This window comes from Notamacropus eugenii, chromosome 2 (assembly GCF_028372415.1).
Source record: "Notamacropus eugenii isolate mMacEug1 chromosome 2, mMacEug1.pri_v2, whole genome shotgun sequence".
Taxonomy (NCBI): Eukaryota; Metazoa; Chordata; class Mammalia; order Diprotodontia; family Macropodidae; genus Notamacropus; species Notamacropus eugenii.
Genome location: NC_092873.1, coordinates 26,963,787 through 26,982,492, shown reverse-complemented (window position 1 = coordinate 26,982,492; position 18,706 = coordinate 26,963,787). Strand labels below are relative to the sequence as shown.

At 53.8% G+C, this 18,706-nt stretch overlaps 1 protein-coding gene across 1 annotated transcript in view; it reads left to right on the top strand.

The window, feature by feature from the left end:
* MUC2 (mucin 2, oligomeric mucus/gel-forming) overlaps nucleotides 1-18,407 on the top strand; it is a 45,797-nt gene extending 27,390 nt beyond the window's left edge. The window contains 22 exon segments of the mRNA XM_072637959.1: nucleotides 79-1,143; nucleotides 1,146-2,361; nucleotides 2,364-2,861; nucleotides 4,758-4,868; nucleotides 5,189-5,424; nucleotides 6,343-6,517; nucleotides 6,931-7,178; nucleotides 8,496-8,679; nucleotides 9,969-10,191; nucleotides 11,314-11,492; nucleotides 12,076-12,145; nucleotides 12,496-12,596; nucleotides 12,682-12,713; nucleotides 13,417-13,594; nucleotides 14,326-14,430; nucleotides 14,822-14,862; nucleotides 15,187-15,309; nucleotides 15,930-16,025; nucleotides 16,207-16,335; nucleotides 16,765-16,804; nucleotides 17,502-17,628; nucleotides 18,017-18,407. Of these exon segments, the coding sequence (XP_072494060.1) occupies nucleotides 79-1,143; nucleotides 1,146-2,361; nucleotides 2,364-2,861; nucleotides 4,758-4,868; nucleotides 5,189-5,424; nucleotides 6,343-6,517; nucleotides 6,931-7,178; nucleotides 8,496-8,679; nucleotides 9,969-10,191; nucleotides 11,314-11,492; nucleotides 12,076-12,145; nucleotides 12,496-12,596; nucleotides 12,682-12,713; nucleotides 13,417-13,594; nucleotides 14,326-14,430; nucleotides 14,822-14,862; nucleotides 15,187-15,309; nucleotides 15,930-16,025; nucleotides 16,207-16,335; nucleotides 16,765-16,804; nucleotides 17,502-17,628; nucleotides 18,017-18,242 (5,403 nt within the window). The 3' untranslated portion in view covers nucleotides 18,243-18,407.
* Nucleotides 18,408-18,706: the final 299 nt, after the last annotated feature.

The following is an 18,706-nucleotide window of genomic DNA, read 5'->3' as shown; positions in this document are numbered from 1 at the left end:
ATGGCTGGGCAGCCAACATCACATGCAGAGCCCCAATGTATGCAGACACGCCAATTGAAGAACTGGGACAAGTTGTAGTGTGTAATACCTCAGTGGGACTGGTATGTAAGAATTGAAGATCAGAAGCCAGGAGAGGGGATCCCTATACCTGCCTGTATCAATTATGAAGTCAAGGTTTACTGCTGTGAACAGTCGATCTGTACCACAACAGTGCCCACAACTAGCACAACCACCACAGAGACACCCACTTCAACACCACACACAACCACCCCAGGGACTTCATCACCGTCCCCCTCTACCACCACCACTACCACCACTGAGACCCCAACACCTACACCTACCACCACCACCACCGAGACCCCAACACCTACATCCACCACCCCAGGGACTCCAACTGCAACACCACACACAACCACCCCACCGACTCCACCACCCTCCTCTACCACTACCACTACCACTGGGACCACAACACCTCCACCCACCACACAGGAACTCCACCACCCTCCTCCTCTACCACTACCACTACCACTGGGACCACAACACCTCCACCCACCACCACCCCCACCGAGACCCCAACACCTACACCCACCACCACCACCACTGAGACCCCAACACCTACATCCACCACCCCAGGGACTCCAACTGCAACACCACACACAACCACCCCACCGACTCCACCACCCTCCTCTACCACTACCACTACCCACTGGGACCACAACACCTCCACCCACCACCACCACCACTGAGACCCCAACACCTATAGCCACCACCACAGGAACTCCACCACCCTCCTCCTCTACCACTACCACTACCACTGGTACCACAACACCTCCACCCACCACCACCACCACCGAGACCCCAACACCTACACCCACCACCACCACCACTGAGACCCCAACACCTACACCTACCACCATCACCACTGAGACCCCAACACCTACATCCACCACCCCAGGGACTACAACTGCAACACCACACACAACCACCCCACCGACTCCACCACCCTCCTCTACCACTACCACTACCACTGGACCACAACACCTCCACCCACCACCACCCCCACCGAGACCCCAACACCTACACCCACCACCACCACCACTGAGACCCCAACACCTACATCCACCACCCCAGGGACTACAACTGCAACACCACACACAACCACCCCATCGACTCCACCACCCTCCTCTACCACTACCACTACCACTGGGACCACAACACCTCCACCCACCACCACCCCCACCGAGACCCCAACACCTACATCCACCACCCCAGGGACTCCAACTGCAACACCACACACAACCACCCCACCGACTCCACCACCCTCCTCTACCACTACCACTACCACTGGGACCACAACACCTCCACCCACCACCACAGGAACTCCACCACCCTCCTCCTCTACCACTACCACTACCACTGGGACCACAACACCTCCACCCACCCCCACCCCCACCGAGACCCCAACACCTACACCCACCACCACCACCACTGAGACCCCAACACCTACATCCACCACCCCAGGGACTCCAACTGCAACACCACACACAACCACCCCATCGACTCCACCACCCTCCTCTACACTACCACTACCACTGGGACCACAACACCTCCACCCACCACCACCACCACCGAGACCCCAACACCTACATCCACCACCCCAGGGACTCCAACTGCAACACCACACACAACCACCCCACCGACTCCACCACCCTCCTCTACCACTACCAACTACCACTGGGACCACAACACCTCCACCCACCACCACAGGAACTCCACCACCCTCCTCCTCTACCACTACCACTACCACTGGGACCACAACACCTCCACCCACCACCACCCCCACCGAGACCCCAACACCTACACCCACCACCACCACTGAGACCCCAACACCTACATCCACCACCCCAGGGACTACAACTGCAACACCACACACAACCACCCCACCGACTCCACCACCCTCCTCTACCACTACCACTACCACTGGGACCACAACACCTCCACCCACCACCACCACCACTGAGACCCCAACACCTATAGCCACCACCACAGGAACTCCACCACCCTCCTCCTCTACCACTTACCACTACCACTGGTACCACAACACCTCCACCCACCACCACCACCACCGAGACCCAACACCTACACCCACCACCACCACCACTGAGACCCCAACACCTACACCTACCACCATCACCACTGAGACCCCAACACCTACATCCACCACCCCAGGGACTACAACTGCAACACCACACACAACCACCCCACCGACTCCACCACCCTCCTCTACCACTACCACTACCACTGGGACCACAACACCTCCACCCACCACCACAGGAACTCCACCACCCTCCTCCTCTACCACTACACTACCACTGGGACCACAACACCTCCACCCACCACCACCCCCACCGAGACCCCAACACCTACATCCACCACCCCAGGGACTACAACTGCAACACCACACACAACCACCCCACCGACTCCACCACCCTCCTCTACCACCACCACCACCACTGAGACCCCAACACCTATAGCCACCACCACAGGAACTCCATCACCTTCCTCCTCTACCACTACCACTACCACTGGGACCCCAACACCTACACCCACCAACCCCATCATCCCAGGGACTCCAACTCCAATGCCATACACAACCCCATCAGGGACTCCAACACCCTCCACAGCTACCACAACCACAGTGTCTCCAGCTCCTATAACTCTACCCACTACCACCACCCCAGGGACTTCAACACCATACTTAAGTACTCCAGAGACTGTAACTCCAAACTCCATTATAACCACCCCAACGACACCATCCACAACTACAACGGAGACTCCAACTCCAACAGGAACAACTCCAGGTGAGGCCCTCAGACCTTTCCTTTCTCCCTGCACCAAACTTCCAACCTAATGCTAAGCACCATGGCTGCCATTCCTCTTCTCATAGTCTTCTTTCCCATTCCAGGTATAAATGAGCCAAGAAGACTCTCCTTTAGTTTTCTTTGGGTAACTAGTCCCATTTTTCATTCAATAGAAAAAAAATTGCAACACAAAGGCCTTTGAGATTCCTGATGTTCGAGGGCATTACATTTCCCAGGTCACCATTTCTTTCTCACTGTTCAGAGTGCTGCTTTCAAATTAGATTCAGAACCTACAGAGTTACTGGAGATTTGAGGAGGTATTTGGTGATGTTCAAGAGAGGTTTAGCTTGGGAGAGAAAAAAATTGGTGGGCAACTGAGAACTGCCTTCAAAAACTGGAAGGATTGGCCTATGGAAACAGAATCAACTGAATTGTGTTTGGCCCCAGAAGGAAGAATCAGTAGCAAGATGGGATGGGGTATAGAGTCCTGAACAAGCAGGCTTAACCTTCATATAAGGAGAATGTCCTAAGAATTAGAGGTAGTGGAATAGGCTGCTTCAGAAATGATGAGATCCTCCTTTTAGTAGAGGCTGGATGACCCATTGTTGGGAGGTCAGAAAAGGAAATCCTGACCATATCTGGTCAGGTATGGGTTGTACAAGAGGCACACATCTGGGATTTAGGGATGCTGGGTCCTGGGAATTTGTTTCTTTCACAGGACATTTCCCTTTCATCTTGTTCATTCCTTTCCTGCCCACTGAATTGGATTCCTCTGCCCAGTCTCATCCTCAAGGCTTTTTGAGCATAAAGGGAAGCTGTTTACTCTTCACTGGTTTTCAGACTTCTCTCCCTATAAATCCCTTTATCGTGGCAGAAAATTCCAGGTTTATAGGACTTAGAGAAGGGTGGTGTCATAGATACTTTCTGGTCAAACTCTCTCCTTTGAAAGATAAAGAAACTGAGGTTTAGGGATCCTCAGGGTATTTGCCCACAATCACCCAGCTAGTAAATAGAAGAGTCAAGATTTGGACCCAGAATTCCAAATCCTCTGCTCTTTGCAGATCCAAAGCACCCCCACTGGAAGATCACCCTGTGAGATGCTCTGTTATTCCCCAGAAGGATCAGAGCTAGCACAGGTGGGGTTGGCATTTTAGATTCATGGCAGAGTGACTTAGAAAGGAAGCTCTCTTGAAACACAGAATGTGCTTCCCCTGAGAAGCTAACTGTGTAAAAGTGCCTATCCATTTCTTCTCTCCAAGGTGTTTTGGGACCTGGGAATTTCATTGTTACGTTCCCACTGCAGCCTCTGGGTCCAGAATGCAGGCTACCCATAGAGCTTTGGGAATCAATGATGATTAGGGGAGCATACTTAGCAACCCTAGTACTGGAGAATGGCTGGTTTGAAAGCTTCTGCAGGAGTCTTGAGCCCAGGGAAACTCCAGCCCTCTCCAGTGGATGTGAGAAGATGTATGGGAATGTGGGGAAAGGAAAAAAAGATAACTAGGGATCACACTCTCAACTTGATCCCCTGGGCAGCCAGTTGGCTGAGGTGGGGTTTGCCTGCTCTGACTGGAGGAAGAGCAGAGAGTTGAAAACCTTCCAGGTCATTCTAGCTCCTGCTCAGCTCAACTCTGCCCTATCTTGACTCTATTTTAGTGCATGGGATTAATGGAAGTCCTTTGAACGTTGTATTTCTAGGCACGATCCCCACTGTACCAACCCTGACAGTAGAGACCACCAAGCCAGCGAATGGAACCCCATCTCCTTCCACCCCCAACCCCACTCCCCCCAAGACCACGGAAGTTCAGCCTCCCCCCAGCACCCCCAGTGTGAGCATCCCGACCACAGTACACACCACCTCCACCTCAACCCCTATCACTGATCTCTCCACTACAGCCACCGTCAGCCCGCTCACATCTCCCAAAATCAGCATCAGCACCAGGGTCAGCACGCCCGAATCCACCGGTATATACTGCTGTGTATTGAATGATACGTATTATGGACCAGGTGAGAAACAGTGACAGCAGATTCATTCCCCAAAGCTTCTTGGGGAGTGTGCTCCCATTCCCAGGACATCAGCTGGAAAGTGTGACTTCTGTAGCCAGCTTGGCATCCTTGCAGTCTTGAGCCCTGGTGGCTGTGTCCCAAGAGCCAGCCCCTGTGATGGGATGTTAGCACCCTGCACTCTGGGCTGAGGGAGGGGAGCTGCCCTGACTCTGGGGTCAGAGAAGCCTTCAGGGACCTTGTCTTCATGTGATTTTCTGGGCATATCCAGTCCTCTGCCTTTTGGTCGCATGGTTACTGGGGAGGGTTCTCTTCCTTGGCAGGTGAGATGGTGTACAATGGGACCCATGGAGATTACTGCTACTATGTCAACTGCTCCCTGGAGTGCGAATTTGAGATTTTCAACTGGTCCTGCCCTTCAACACCCCAGACCACGCTGACCCCCACGCTGACCCCCACGCCGACCCCCACACCGACCTCCATGCCAACATCCACGCCAACTCCATCCAAGCCGACCACACCCTCTCCAGGCTGCCCTCACTTTGTGCCACCAAGGCAGGTCTGTGGCTGCTTATACTAAGGACACTGCTCCCAGACCTTGAAGAGTCCAGAGGAATTTGTCATCTTCATATGTGAAGATGAGTTCCTCCCTCCATCAACTGCCCCCTGGGAATGAGAATAGATTTGCACTCATGCATCCATATTCTCCTGGCCCCTTTGTGAACAAGTCTGACTAGTCCCTTCCCCCTCTGGGCCTCAGTTTGCCCATCTGTTATATAAGGAAGCAGGGCTAGATGGCTTCTAAGATCTTTCAGCTCTATACCCATGAGCCTAGGGGATGGATAGCTCACTTTTTTTTTTTACAAAGGTGCTGAGGGTTTGGGGCATGGCCTGTGACCAAGTCACTTCCAAGCTAATTGGCCCAGAAAGGGCCCAAGGTCAGGTTTCAGGCTCACCCACTGAAAGAGACTGTGTCTCCAGTCTGTTGAAAGAATCCCTTCCCCCTCTTCCCCTCAAACTATGGGGATGAACATGGTGTTACATGTTGCCTCCAAAGCCCCTTTGATTTTATTTCTATCAGGGAGTAGGGCTCCGGGGTCCAGAGCCCTGGATCACCACCTGGCTGAGGTGTGGCTTGCTGTATCCTCTTGGAATTCACAGCCTGGTATTGGGAGATCACCGCTAACAAGCACAGGAGGCCCATACCAGTTGTTCCCCCACACCATCCCAGGGATCAGTGGTGCCATCTGACAGATGGAGAGGGAAAAGGGACTAGTCTCCAGCTCAGCACTGATCTCAGGGTCGTGGCCCTTTCTTCTACATTGGAGGAGTTCAGAAAGGAGAAAGGATTTGCCCAAAGTCTCATAGAGTGCAGGGGACAGAACTAGGCTGGGGTCCAAGATCTCCTGGTCCCAGGACTGTCATTTGGATTCCAGCTGATCTTTTCTCTCTTTCCTTGCCATGCTCATGGTTGTAGGAGAATGAAACCTGGTGGTTGTGTGACTGTATCATGGCTGTGTGCAAGCATGATAACACAGTGGAGATTTTTGAGAAGGTGTGTGACCCACCACCCAAGCCTGTATGTAGCAATGGCCTCAACCCTGTGTGGGTAGAGGACCCGGATGGCTGCTGTGGCCACTGGCAGTGTGACTGTAAGTAGTTAGCCCATTTCTGTGTCAACTGTCCCCTACGCTTCTTCTGGACACTGGGCCTTTCATCCCCCATGACAGCTGGGTGGGGCTGAGTCTCATTCAGTTCAATGGCATTGACAAGTAAGTGCCCACTGTGTGCCACAAATAAGTACCTACTGTGTGCCAGGAACTGTCTTAGGTGCTGGACCTCCAAAGACAAAAATGAGGTATTTAGTGCCCCACAGAAACTTAGTTGACTAGGGAATTTCTTTGGGGAGTTTGGAAAGAGGAATTCTCAGGCCAGGAGCCTAAGCCAACTGCTTCATATGCAAATGGTGTCTGATGCCCCTTCCCTGAATGAGGATTTGGGGGCCTCCTCCCCTTCCAGGGAGTCTTCCTGGGATGCCAGCTCAGGGCAAATGCTGCTTTTTCAGGCTACTGTACTGGCTGGGGAGACCCCCATTACACAACCTTTGACGGGCTGTACTACAGCTACCAAGGAAACTGCACTTACGTGCTTATGGAAGAGATCTCTCCCACCGTGGACAACTTTGGCGTTTACATCGATAACTACCACTGTGATGTCAACGATAAGGTGTCCTGCCCACGCACTCTCATTGTGAGGCACGAGACCCAGGAGGTTCTCATCAAGACCATCCAGATGGCACCCATGAAGGTCCAGGTGCGCTATGGGATGGCTCAGCTTGCCCATGTCTGGTGTTCTGGACCATAGGGCACTGCCCAAGTCCTGGGGCAGGAGGGACTCCACTGGGCAAGGGACTGTCAGTCAGTCAATCAGCAATCATTGATGAAGGACTTGATGAACTGTGCCAGGCACTGTGCTAGGTGCTAGGGATGCTAAGTGAATAGGGAAATGATCTCTGTGCCCAAGAACTTACATTCTAATGGGGAAGAGAGCACACAACTAGGTACATACGAGACACGTACAGAGCAGATACATATAGTGCATCCCCTTTCTCCCAGGGGAGAGATGCCACTAGAAGCTGGGAGGGGGACCAGAAAATGACTCCTGCAGAAGGTGGGACTTGGGGCTTTGTCTCAAAGGATTTCAGGGGTTCTAAGAAGTAGAGTTGAGGAGGGGGTGCATAAAAGGCATGGGGGCTATGGGAAATCAATGTCCTGTGTGAGGGACAGCAAAGAGGCCAGTGTGTCTGGACCACAGGGTCCAGAAAGCACTAAGTAAACACTATGTAAGAAGACTGAGGAGGGAAGGGCCAAGGCTCATGAAGCTCAGTGACCAACAGAAGCATCTCCATTCCATCCCAGGGCCAACCAGTGAAATTTCTTAAGCAACAATTTTCCTGACCTTTCTTTAGGAGAGGTTAGCCAGGAGGAGGAGACACTGTAGGCAGGGAGGCCTCCGAAGAGGTCAAGTAATAGCCAGGGAGTGGAGGATGAGAAGCCTCAGTCAGCACTAGTGTGAAGGCAAAGCCAACGAGGTCTGGCCATGGCTTGGATTTCTGGGGAGGAGGCCAGGGAGAGGGAGAAGGGGAAGTTGCCTTCTCTAGGATACTGGCTCGTCAGACGAAGAGGGAGTGTGTGCACTAAGTCAGCAAAGAAAGGGTGAGGGGGGAGCTTGGGCCCGAGAACCAGGTGGGGCAGCTGGCATCCCTGCAGGTCTCCTGAGGCCAAGCTCCAGAGATCTCTCTGAGAACATTGAACCCTGGGCTTCCCAAAGCGACGCTCAGCTTTTCCACCAGGCTGCCTCAGAGCCCGGGGCCCAGGGAGCTACCACCCTCCCTCATCATCCAACCATAAAAGCCAGGTCATAGAGCTAGCTCTGCCTCAAGGGTTGGCCTGCTGGTGTGTGTTAGACTTCCAGCTGAGCTCAGTCCCTTATGCAGGCTAAACTGGGGAATGGGGGCTGCTCAGGGTGATCTCTCTGCCCCGGGAGGCAGGACTGCGCTTCAAAGCCAGGCCCTGGGATTCCCTTTCCCACTCTCCAAAGTCCCTTTTCTGCCTCCTCTCTGCGCTGTAGGTGCTGGTGAACAAGCAGGCAGTGGCGCTGCCCTATCAGAAGTATGGACTCCAGGTCTATGAGGCTGGCATCAATAATGTGGTGGAGATTGCTGAACTCGGTGTGGTGGTGCGTTACAATGGCCTCTCTTTCTCCATCAAAATGCCTTATAACAAATTTGGCAACAACACCAAAGGCCAGTGTGGTAAGAGTCCGAACTGAGCCTCGGGGGAGGAGTGGGCTTCTCCTTCCTGGGGGCTTTCAGCAGTTCCAGCTTGGACTAAATCCTCTGCACTCTCTCAGCTGGGAGAGTGCAGCACGGGTCTGTGTGTGTGTGTGTGTGTGTGTGTGTGTGTGTGTGAGAGAGAGAGAGAGAGAGAGAGAGGATGTGTGAGTGAGAGAAAGTGTGTGTGAGAGTGTGTGTGTGAGAGAGAGTTTGTGTGTGAGTGTGTGTGAGAGTATGTGTGTATGTGTGTGTGTGAAAGTGCGTGTGTAAGAGAGTGTATGTGTATGAGTGTGTATGTGAGAGTGTGTGTGAGTGTCTGAGTGTGTGTGTATGTGTGTGTGAGTGTGTGTGTGTATGTTGAAAGAGTGCATGTGTGTGAAAGTGTGTGTGTGTGTGAGAGAGAGAAAGAGAGAGAGAGAAAGAGTGTGTGTGTGTGTGTGTGTGTGTGTGTGTGTGTGTACTTGCTTTCTACTTCCAAGGTCTCTGGTCTATCTCTTTCCCTGATTCTCCTTTGGCACAGCCTGTTGGATCATGGTATGGGAGGCAGGGCCAGGGACAATTAGATTTCATACTAGTGGATATTAGACTCACCAGGTCCAAAAGGCACTGAGAGGTTGTCTCTTGCTAGATGGATGCTTAAGGGCCCAGTACTCTGGCCTGTGCCCAAAGGGTCTGGCTCACATCTAACTGCCGGCTCAATGGTCCCCACTGAGGTATCTACTTTTAGAAGCCCTAAGATGTTCTTCTGTCCTCTGTCCCTTTTCACAGGGAGCCTTCCAGGCTGGTGGGGATGCATCCAGTGGGGGCTCTGTGTTAGGCCTGGGGGAGATTGTGGGGACAGGGAGAGCATCGTAGAAGAAGCCCCTGTGATCACCTGCTACACCTTTGCAAGGGCCTTGGGACTATGGTCTGTGGCCTGTGGCTGCCTGGGCTGTTCTGCCCTGGCTGGGAAGGAGGGCTGACTCGCATGCTTACTGGTGCCCAGTAGAGGGTCTGAGGCTTTCTGGTAACGGTGGGGAGCCCCCAAAGTTCAAGTTGTGGCCTCATTTCCAGCATCTATTCCTTCCTTCCCATGCATCCATTCAGACACTGGCTGAGTAGAACCTTGATGTGGACAGGCCTTGTGTTGTGGTAGCTCCAGCCCCAGCCAGACCACCAGCAAGCCCCACAGGATCAAGGTCCAGTTGCATACCCTGGCTCCCTGGGGTACAGCTGCCGGCTCCAGGCCTTGTCTTCTGAAGTCCTGGAGGGCTTTTCTCCTATTCCAGGCACCTGCACTAACAACACTGCTGATGACTGTATGCTACCCAGTGGAGAGGTCATCTCCAACTGTGAAATCATGGCCGACGAGTGGGTGGTGAACGACCCCTCGAAGCCCCACTGCCCCCACATGAGCTTCACGACCAAATCACCCTCCATCACCAGTCCTGGAGTGACAGCCATCCCCCCAGACTGTGTCCCCTCACCCCTCTGTGAGCTCATCAAGGACAGGTAACCCTGGGCTCCAGATGTCCAGAGACCTCCAGACCCCACCTTCTCTGTCTTGTTCTTTCTCCCCCTCTGAGGACCAAACACCAAGGCCAGGGAATCAAGAGCCCCAAATTATAGTGCCAGCTCTCTAGTGGCCTTGAGCAAGCCCCTGATAGGTGAGCCTGTTTTATCCTTTGTAAATGGGCACATTTGGAGCCTCACAGGAAAGGCAGATGGAGATGGGGCTGTGATGTTGCTGGACCCCCAGCCCAAGAGCTCCGTCTCCTGAAGCCACTGCCGCAGCCACCTGGTCAGTTCCCCTTCCTTGGGGGAACCTGGGGATTGTTCTCAGCTCTGTTCACCTACCCTCCCCATGGCATAAGGAATTTCAGTGTCAGGGCCTCACATACATCAGAGTTAGGGGCAGGCTTGAGGACAATGAAAAATTCAACAGGTCAGAGATTTAGAACCTGGAGGGACCTGAGAGGACACTGCAGCAAATCCTAAATTTGGCAGATGAGGATACTGAGAAATAGGAAAGGGAAGGGGCCCTTCATTCTTCCTGAATTATCAGGTTTGGGACTGGTTTAGCCTGGAGGCCATGGGAGGAACTCGGGGATCACAGGGTGGGGGGAGCCTGCAGTAACCAGACCAGCTCAGTGTAGGGAAGGACTTTCTGATGGTGAGGGTAGGGGGTGAAGTGATGAGCTCCCCATCAGGGGAAATATTCAAGTATTGGCTGGCTCTCAGGGAGCCAATGAGGGTGCTGCTGGCACAGGACAGGATGCCTGAGGACCCTTCCAGCTGCCCAACAGCAGCAATGGGGAAGAATTCAGGGTCTGAAGTTGTTGGACCCTCCCTTTGTGAGGTCTTACACTTTCCTTTCTTCATGTTAGTCACCTTTTCCCAGATCTAGCTTGCTTGCTTGAGGTTCCCCAAAGGCTCCCTCATTCCTTGGGGAAAGCAAGTCTGCCAGACCTCCCCAGAGCTCTGGGGACGATGTGCCTGGCATGACCAAGGTGATGCCAGCTTGGGATGGATGCTCCGAAGACCACACTTAGGAGCAATCTTGAGTGTGCTGGTGGATGGCGTCTGAGGCAGACACCAGATGGACAGACAAGATGTCTCTGTTTCTCTCTTCAGCCTGTTTGCCAAGTGCCACAAATATGCCCCACCCCAGCACTACTATGATGCCTGCATCTTTGACAGCTGCTTTGTGCCCAACTCTGGCATGGAGTGTGCCACTCTGCAGACCTATGCAGCCCTTTGTGCACAAGAGGGCGTCTGCATTAGCTGGCGAGAGCACACCCACGGTGTCTGTGGTGAGTAGGGCTCCGTAGCAGCCCCTGGAGCTGAGCTCTGGGATCACTGCTTTCCCAGACCCCATGGCCGGGCTTCTCTGCCATGCTGGGGATCTCAACTTTGTGCCCAGCCCATCAGAGGGCAAGGGTGGGGGTGGGGTGTTCCTTTAGGTCCAAGGTCCAGCAGAAGAGAAGGGTGCCAGGAGAGGGGAGGGTAAGAGCAGGAGAGATTTGGGAAGGGAGGTGAGAGGGAGATGAGAGGGTACTAGGTCCAATTTGGCCTCCTTCTATCCCACCCTTGTCTGAGCTTAGGGCCTTCTGGCTCTGGGCAGCGGTGGAGGCTGAGGGGAAAGGTGAGGGCCCCATATGTCTACTATGAACAGAACTTCTCCTTTCTCATGGCTGTGGGGAGAGATGGAGAGATGACTGGTGGGAATGGATGAGTAAGTGGGAAGATGGGAGGGTGGAAAAAAGCCTGGGATGGCTGTTTTGTTCTGGAATCAGAGGCCCCTCACTCAAGCTAGACCAGGCCAGCTGGGGGAAAGTTTGTCAGCTTGCTCACCTGGGCAACATCAGTATGGTTGGTTTGTCTTCTGTCCCCCAGATGTGACATGCCCATCTCACAAGGAGTACAAAGCATGTGGTCCTGCTGAGGAGCCGACCTGCAAATCCAGGTGAGAGGCCCCTCTTGGAGGAGGCTACAGTGCAGTCCTCTGCTCTATCTCTCTACCCTCTTACCTTCCACTCCTCCTTCTGGCCCCTTCACCAGTGGCCACAGCTATGGTGTCCAGTGCTGGAGGGACCTGCCCAGGGCTGCCAGTCGGGGACCTCTGTCAGTGTTTTGTGACTCCCCCAGAGCTTTTCTAAAATCTCTGACCATCCCATATCCTGGCTAAGCTCTCATTCCTTCCCCAAGCTCTCAGGACACTTGCTGAAAGGCAGCTCGTCTCTGAAGAGACACCATCAGGCTCCCGAAGCCAGGGGAGCCTGGCATGACCTGACCTCTCCATCCCTCTCTTTCCAGCTCAAAGCCATCTGTGGACAACAAGACAATTGAAGGTTGCTTCTGTCCTGATGGCACCATTAGCTATGCCCCTGGCATCGATGTCTGTGTGCAGACCTGTGGTAGGTTGGACTGGCTTTCATTTGGAAGCTGTGACCCTGAATTGTCCCCACCACTGTAAACTGACTCCTTTCTCTTTCTTTCCAGGCTGCGTGGGACCAGACAACGTACCCAGACAGGTCCGTCCTAGCTCAGTGCCCTTTGCCACCTTGTGCAAGAGTTGGGGTGGGGACTAGTGGGGGGTTGTCACCCTTATAGAAGAAGCTGTATCGACGGGAGTCTTTGACCATGTTGTGTAGAGACTGCTGTGGCGATTGGCACTTGGTCTCTCTGGGGTGAACCTGGCATCTTTTCCTCTTAATGGAGAAATGATGTCCCTTTTCTGAGAGCACCGAACCCTGTCTGTCTCTTGTTGCCTGCACTTGGCCTTGGGGTCTGCAGGCAAAGTGGGCAGGGCAGGCACCTCCTCCAGACCCTAACTTCTCTCTGGTCTTATCCCTTTCAATCACACGGGGGGTCTTAGGAGGGGTAGAGTCTTAGAGTCAGAGTTAGGTTAACCCTAACCCTAACCCTAACCCTAAATGTGCAAAAGAATGATCTCCATAGAAGAGATCCAAGCCGCTACGTCTCTAATCTGGCTGGCAGGTTCATGCTGGCCAGTGGGGCACTCAGGAGGCTCTTGGTCTGTCCAAGCAGGAGTACTGTCCCCCTACCCATGGAGGTCAGCCAGCCCTGAGCCTCAGCTTCCTGGCTTCGGGGACTGATCAGCAGGTGCTGCACCCAGGGCTGGAGCCAGAGTCTAGGGAAGTCAGTGACCCTGCCAGGATCACCCCTCTCTTCCACCTCCATTCCTCACCTATGTTGTCCTTTCTATCCCACTAGTTTGGGGAACACTTTGAGTTTGACTGCAAGAACTGTGTCTGCTTGGAAGGAGGCAGTGGTATCGTGTGTGAGGCCAAGCAGTGTAGCCAGCCGAAGCCTAAGTCATGCCAGGAGGAGGGCACATACCCTGTCACTGAGGTGGACCCCAGTGATACCTGTTGCCGAATCACCTACTGCAGTAAGAAGGGGCTGGTCAAGCTGAGGGTCTGGAGGTGTACAAACCCTCCCAGGAGTGGTGGGTGGGGTCCCTCCTTGGGAGCTTGCCACATGTACATCGCCCTGGGGACATGCTCAGCTTTCTCCAATGTCACCCTGGAGTGGATAGCCAGAGCACTTCCCCTGATACAGAGGCAACTAGAACACAGGTCCTCACCTCCATCTTATAGAAATTGATGCTGAGACTTAGAAGTGACTGTCAGTCACGACCTGAACCCAGGTCCCCTGGCACCTACCTCTGGGGCTCACAGCAGCAGGATACTCTTTTCATCATAGCATGCTAACAAGCACAGGTTCTGTGAACACACACATGTGGTTTCTCTGTGGGTACCATTTCTCAGAGCCCTGCCCTCACAGGGAGTGACCTCTAGAAACATCTGGCAGAGCTGAGGATAGGAAGGAGCTGCCAAGTGGAGAGGGCCTGTGAGGGCTGGGGGTTCTCTTGGCATTGAGCCTCGTTCAAAGCCAAATGAGGCAATACCTTCTACCACTTATGTTGTAGCTCCATGCCCATTCCTCCCTGATGTTGAGTGGCAAGGCTTCGCTTGGGGTTGGTCCAGCCTCAGTGGCTCTGTCTGGGCAGGCGAAGTCAGACTGGTACCTTGGCATGGAAGAGGCACCCCCCAATCCCCTGCTCCTTCCTGCCAGGGCCATCCCCCACCCCTTTCTCCTGACTTTCTTTCTGCCATCCAGAATGCAATACAAGTCTGTGCCAAAGCAAGCCACCTGTGTGCTCTGTGGGATTTGAGCTAAAGACGCAGTTTGTCCCTGGCAAGTGCTGCCCTGTCCACAGTTGCGGTGAGTCTTCCTCTCCAGGACCAGCTGGAGGCAGGATGCGGGAGTGCCCCAGGCAGAGAAGAGACCCAAGCTGTGTGCTCTGGGGACAGATCTCAGGGCCCCTAGGCCTTCCTGGACAAAGGGCTTAGAGGCTGAAGGAACCAGGCATCCTTTGGGCACCAGTCCTTCCAGTCGTCAGTTGGTGTTGGGAGGGGCTGGAGAGCATTACCAATGCCCAGGAGCTCAGAAACAGAAGCCTGGCGCTGAGTCCTTCCAGACTTGATTTAGAATGTGATTAGCTGAGAGGAGGGGGCATCGTGGTAGGGTGGAAACTGTCAGGGGAAAGGGATGGGCGGCCCAAGCACTTGCAGATGAGGTGTTCTGACCACCTCTTTTTCTTCCTTCTTTCTAGAGCCCAAGGGTGTTTGTGTCCTGGGTAAGGCTGAATACAAGGTGAGTTCTCTAGTATCCCTGGCCATGGACAGGACAGACCACCTCAGGAGGGGAAGCAGGGTGGAGAGGGGCCGGGGCTGGCAGTCCCAGCTCACCAGAGAGCTAGGTTCTCCTTCTGGTGGGGCTTGAGCGGGCCAAATGTGGTACCAGTGGGGGTGTGGCTTCTGACCATGCCTCTAGCTTTTACATGGGTACAGAGTGCCCTGCCTCCTTCTAGCCGCTCACAGCTCTCTCTCTGTCTCTCTCTCTTTTTTCTCTCTCTCTGTCTCTCTGTCTCTCTCTCCCTCCCTCCCTCCCCCTCCTCTTTCCTTTTTGTCTTTACAGCCGGGAGCTCCAGTGTACTCTGACAAATGCCAAGAATGTGTTTGTACTGAGATGGTCAATGCCTCCACTCACCTGAATATCATTTCCTGCCACCACGTGCCCTGTAACACCTCCTGCAAACCCGTGAGTACCAGCAGCCAGGAGGGCTTCCTGATCTGTGTTGGTGCCGCTCTCAAGCCCCTGGACCTTTTCTGCCAGGGAAGCAGGCCCGACATTGTGTTCTTCTCTGCTTTTCTGGTGCCCTGTGTTTCCCTGGGAACCATTTCTGTGTTTGATATAGGACCTTCAATCTTGAGCTGGGGGAGAGCTCACTGGGCCGTCCATAAATGTGGAGCCAGTTTCTTCTCTTGGGCCTCATTACCTGACCAGTTTTCTTGCCCCCTCCCTCCTCCCAGCTCTTCACATGGGAAATTGATGTGTTCCAAATCTCACTCAGAGCCTGGGGTTGTTAGTACAGGAAGAAGACTATGGGCTTCAAGTTTCCCCTTGAGGTTTGATTGCAATCTCACTTCTGATACTTTCTACCTGTATAAGTGCAGGCAAGGAATTCTCTCTCTCTGTGCCTCGATTTCCTCATCTGTAAAACAGGGAGGATAGCATCTGCACCTCTTACCTCAAAGACTTGACTGGCTAAGTTGGAGCCCCTTTTTCCTCATGCCTGGAAAAGGAAGAGATGAAAATAGCTGGACTTAGGGGGTTCCTGTGGACCAGACCCCCCATGCTCTGTGTTGGGCCTTTTCTAGGGGTTTGAACCTGTGAAAGTGCCAGACCAATGCTGTCCCAAGTGTGAGCAGACCCACTGTGTGATGCACCAGACTGGCATCCTCATGCTTCTGAAGGTCAGTATAGACACCCCAGGACCTGCTATCATGGATTTGGCAAATGTCCAGAAAAGCTGTAGGTGGAAGGGGATATGAAGGGATAAAGCTTGCAACCAGCCTATATCTCATCCCTAATTTCCTCCCTTCCATCCTTTCCTTCACCCCTCTCCTCCCCCTCCCCTCTTTTCTGCCCATATAGCCTGGCGAGATGAAAAATGACCCTAAGGACAACTGCACCATCTACAGCTGCATGAAACTTCAAGACCAGCTCATCTCATCTGTCTCAGAAATCACATGTCCTGACCTGGATTTGAGTTCCTGCCAGCCTGTGAGTGGCCCTTTCCCCGGGGGGGGGTGGTGGTGGTGGTGGTGGTGGTAGAAGGGATGCTAAGGTAGGAAGGCAAGCAGAGTACCGGTTGGTTGCCTTGGCAAGGACTCTGTTGAGGCAGATGAGAACCTGACCCTCTGGCTGCTCTGGGACCTCTGAGGCCTTGAGTCCAGTCAGCATCAGCCCCCAATAAATGGTCTTCCTGCCTCATTGGAAGACCTTCAGAGAGGCAACTTCTTCCACACTGGGATGTTCAGACTAGACTTGCTCCCCACTGCTCCTGCTGTCCTCGAGGAATGGCTCCCATATTCCCCCTAAAGACTCCATGCTCCTTCAAAGGACCCTCCAGACCCCTTCAAGCATAGAAATGGAAACTCCTTTTCTTGGCTCTTAGGGGGCATCATGGATGGTTTTTACTCTCTTTCCTAGGGCACAATTAAGCTGACGCCTAATGGTTGTTGTAAGACATGTGAGTACCCAGCTCCTGTTTGTCTGAAGGAGCCTGCCTGCCCACCAGTCTGGCTGGCCAGCTCAGCTTGCACACAAGTGAAGGAAACTTTCTCTCTGGGAGGGGATGCGGGTGCAAGGGAAAGAGCTCCCTGCTCATTTGCCAGGATGAGATGGGGGCACTGGGTTCCCCTCTATTCCTGAGCGCATTTTTAGGGTTAGGGTTAGGGGTGAAAATTGAAGGAGGTGTGGAAATGGTGTTCTGAGGAGGCCCAAGACAAGAGGGGATGGGTGCACTTACCTCCTTCTTCCGTGGGCTAAATGAGTTTCTCACCCTTGGAAGCTGCTGCCTCCTATTCCTCCCTCCCTCCCTCCCTCCCTCCCTTCCTTCCTTCCTTCCTTCCTTCCTTCCTTCCTTCCTTCCTTCCTTCCTTCCTTCCTTCCTTCCTTCCTTCCTTCCTTCTTCAAATATTAAAGTCACTTCTGTGTATGTCAGGACCCATGCTAGGTGTGTGCAGGGGCAGTACCCAGTATAGATGAGATGCCTGTGTCTGAGCCAGTGTTTAGATGGGCAGGCTCAGAGCACAGCCTCCTAGACATGGAGAGGGCAGACAGGGGAAGGGGAACTGGGCAATGCTGCTAATTAGGGAGGGCCTGGAGGGATTTGCTGAGGTGGCTGAGCCTCTGTTCCTCTCTCCTTCCCCCTCCCTCTCTTCAAGGCACATTCCGCAATGAGACCATTGTACCTTGCTCAACTGTGCCTCGAAAACAGTTGATTTCTGTGGGGAGCTGCAGGAGGGAATTGCTGATCAATCACTGCGAGGGAGCCTGTGGGACGTTCGCCAGGTAAGTTGAGAAACTGAGAGCGTGCAGGGCAGGGGCTCGACCACTGATACAGCTGCAGGTGGCTTCCTCCTCCTCCTTAAGAGTCCCTTCGATAGGCTGGGCTGGCCAGGAAGCCCCAAGGAGACAGGGCTGAAGGCAGCATTAGAACTCAGGTCCTGTGACTGGTGGCCTCTTCCATCTCCCTGATGAAAGAGAATATGGGGCTGGAGCCTAGCTTTGGCTCTCATTGGTGGGAGGCTGGGAGGGGAGGGAATCCAGGAGACTGAGCTGCTACATGGAAGAAGCTGCCAGGGCCTTCGAGGGTGGTGGAGAGGGGGTAGTCAGCCCTGGCTCTTGCTTGGGTCCCAGAAATCCTGACCCAGCTATTGGTGCCCCCCTCTGCCCCCAGGTACTCAGAAGAGGCCCAGAGCATGGATCACCAATGCTCCTGCTGCAAGGAGATAAAGACCAGTCAGAAGGTGGTGGAACTGAACTGTGAGGGAGGGGGCACGCTTGCCCACGAGTATACCTACATCGAGAGCTGTGGGTGCCAGGACTCCGTCTGTGGAATTCCTCTGGAGAAAGACAGAACGGGCTCCCAGAGTCGCTCCCGCCGGGCCCTGCGGAGGCCCTGACTTGAGCACCTGCCTGGGCCCACAAGTACCTCTTGAGCTAGCTGTCTCTGCATCACCAAATCAATGGGGATTCTGCATCTTTCCCTTTTATTTCTCATGAGGAAATATTTATTTTCTGATCTTGTCAAACTCTATTTACTCTTAACTAATAAAATCGTGCAGAGAGCAGGAGAGTGCTTTGTATTGGGGTAAGGGGAGGGATGGTAAGGGTTGTAAGAGAAGTTGCCCACCACATGTGCCCAAATGGGAGGTAAGGGGAAGGATGGTGTGAGCCAGGCCACTCTGCAGCCCTCTCCCCCAGAGAGAGCAGGGGGTACAAGATAACCTGGAGGAGCCCTGGGGGGGGGGGCCCACCAAGCAAGCAGACATGCCAAGAGGCACCTCTGCAGGGCCTCTCCTCATCATCCACCAAGGCCCAGCTCTCACTGGCCAGCCCTTCTTCTTTGTAGCTCCCGGGGCAAGGC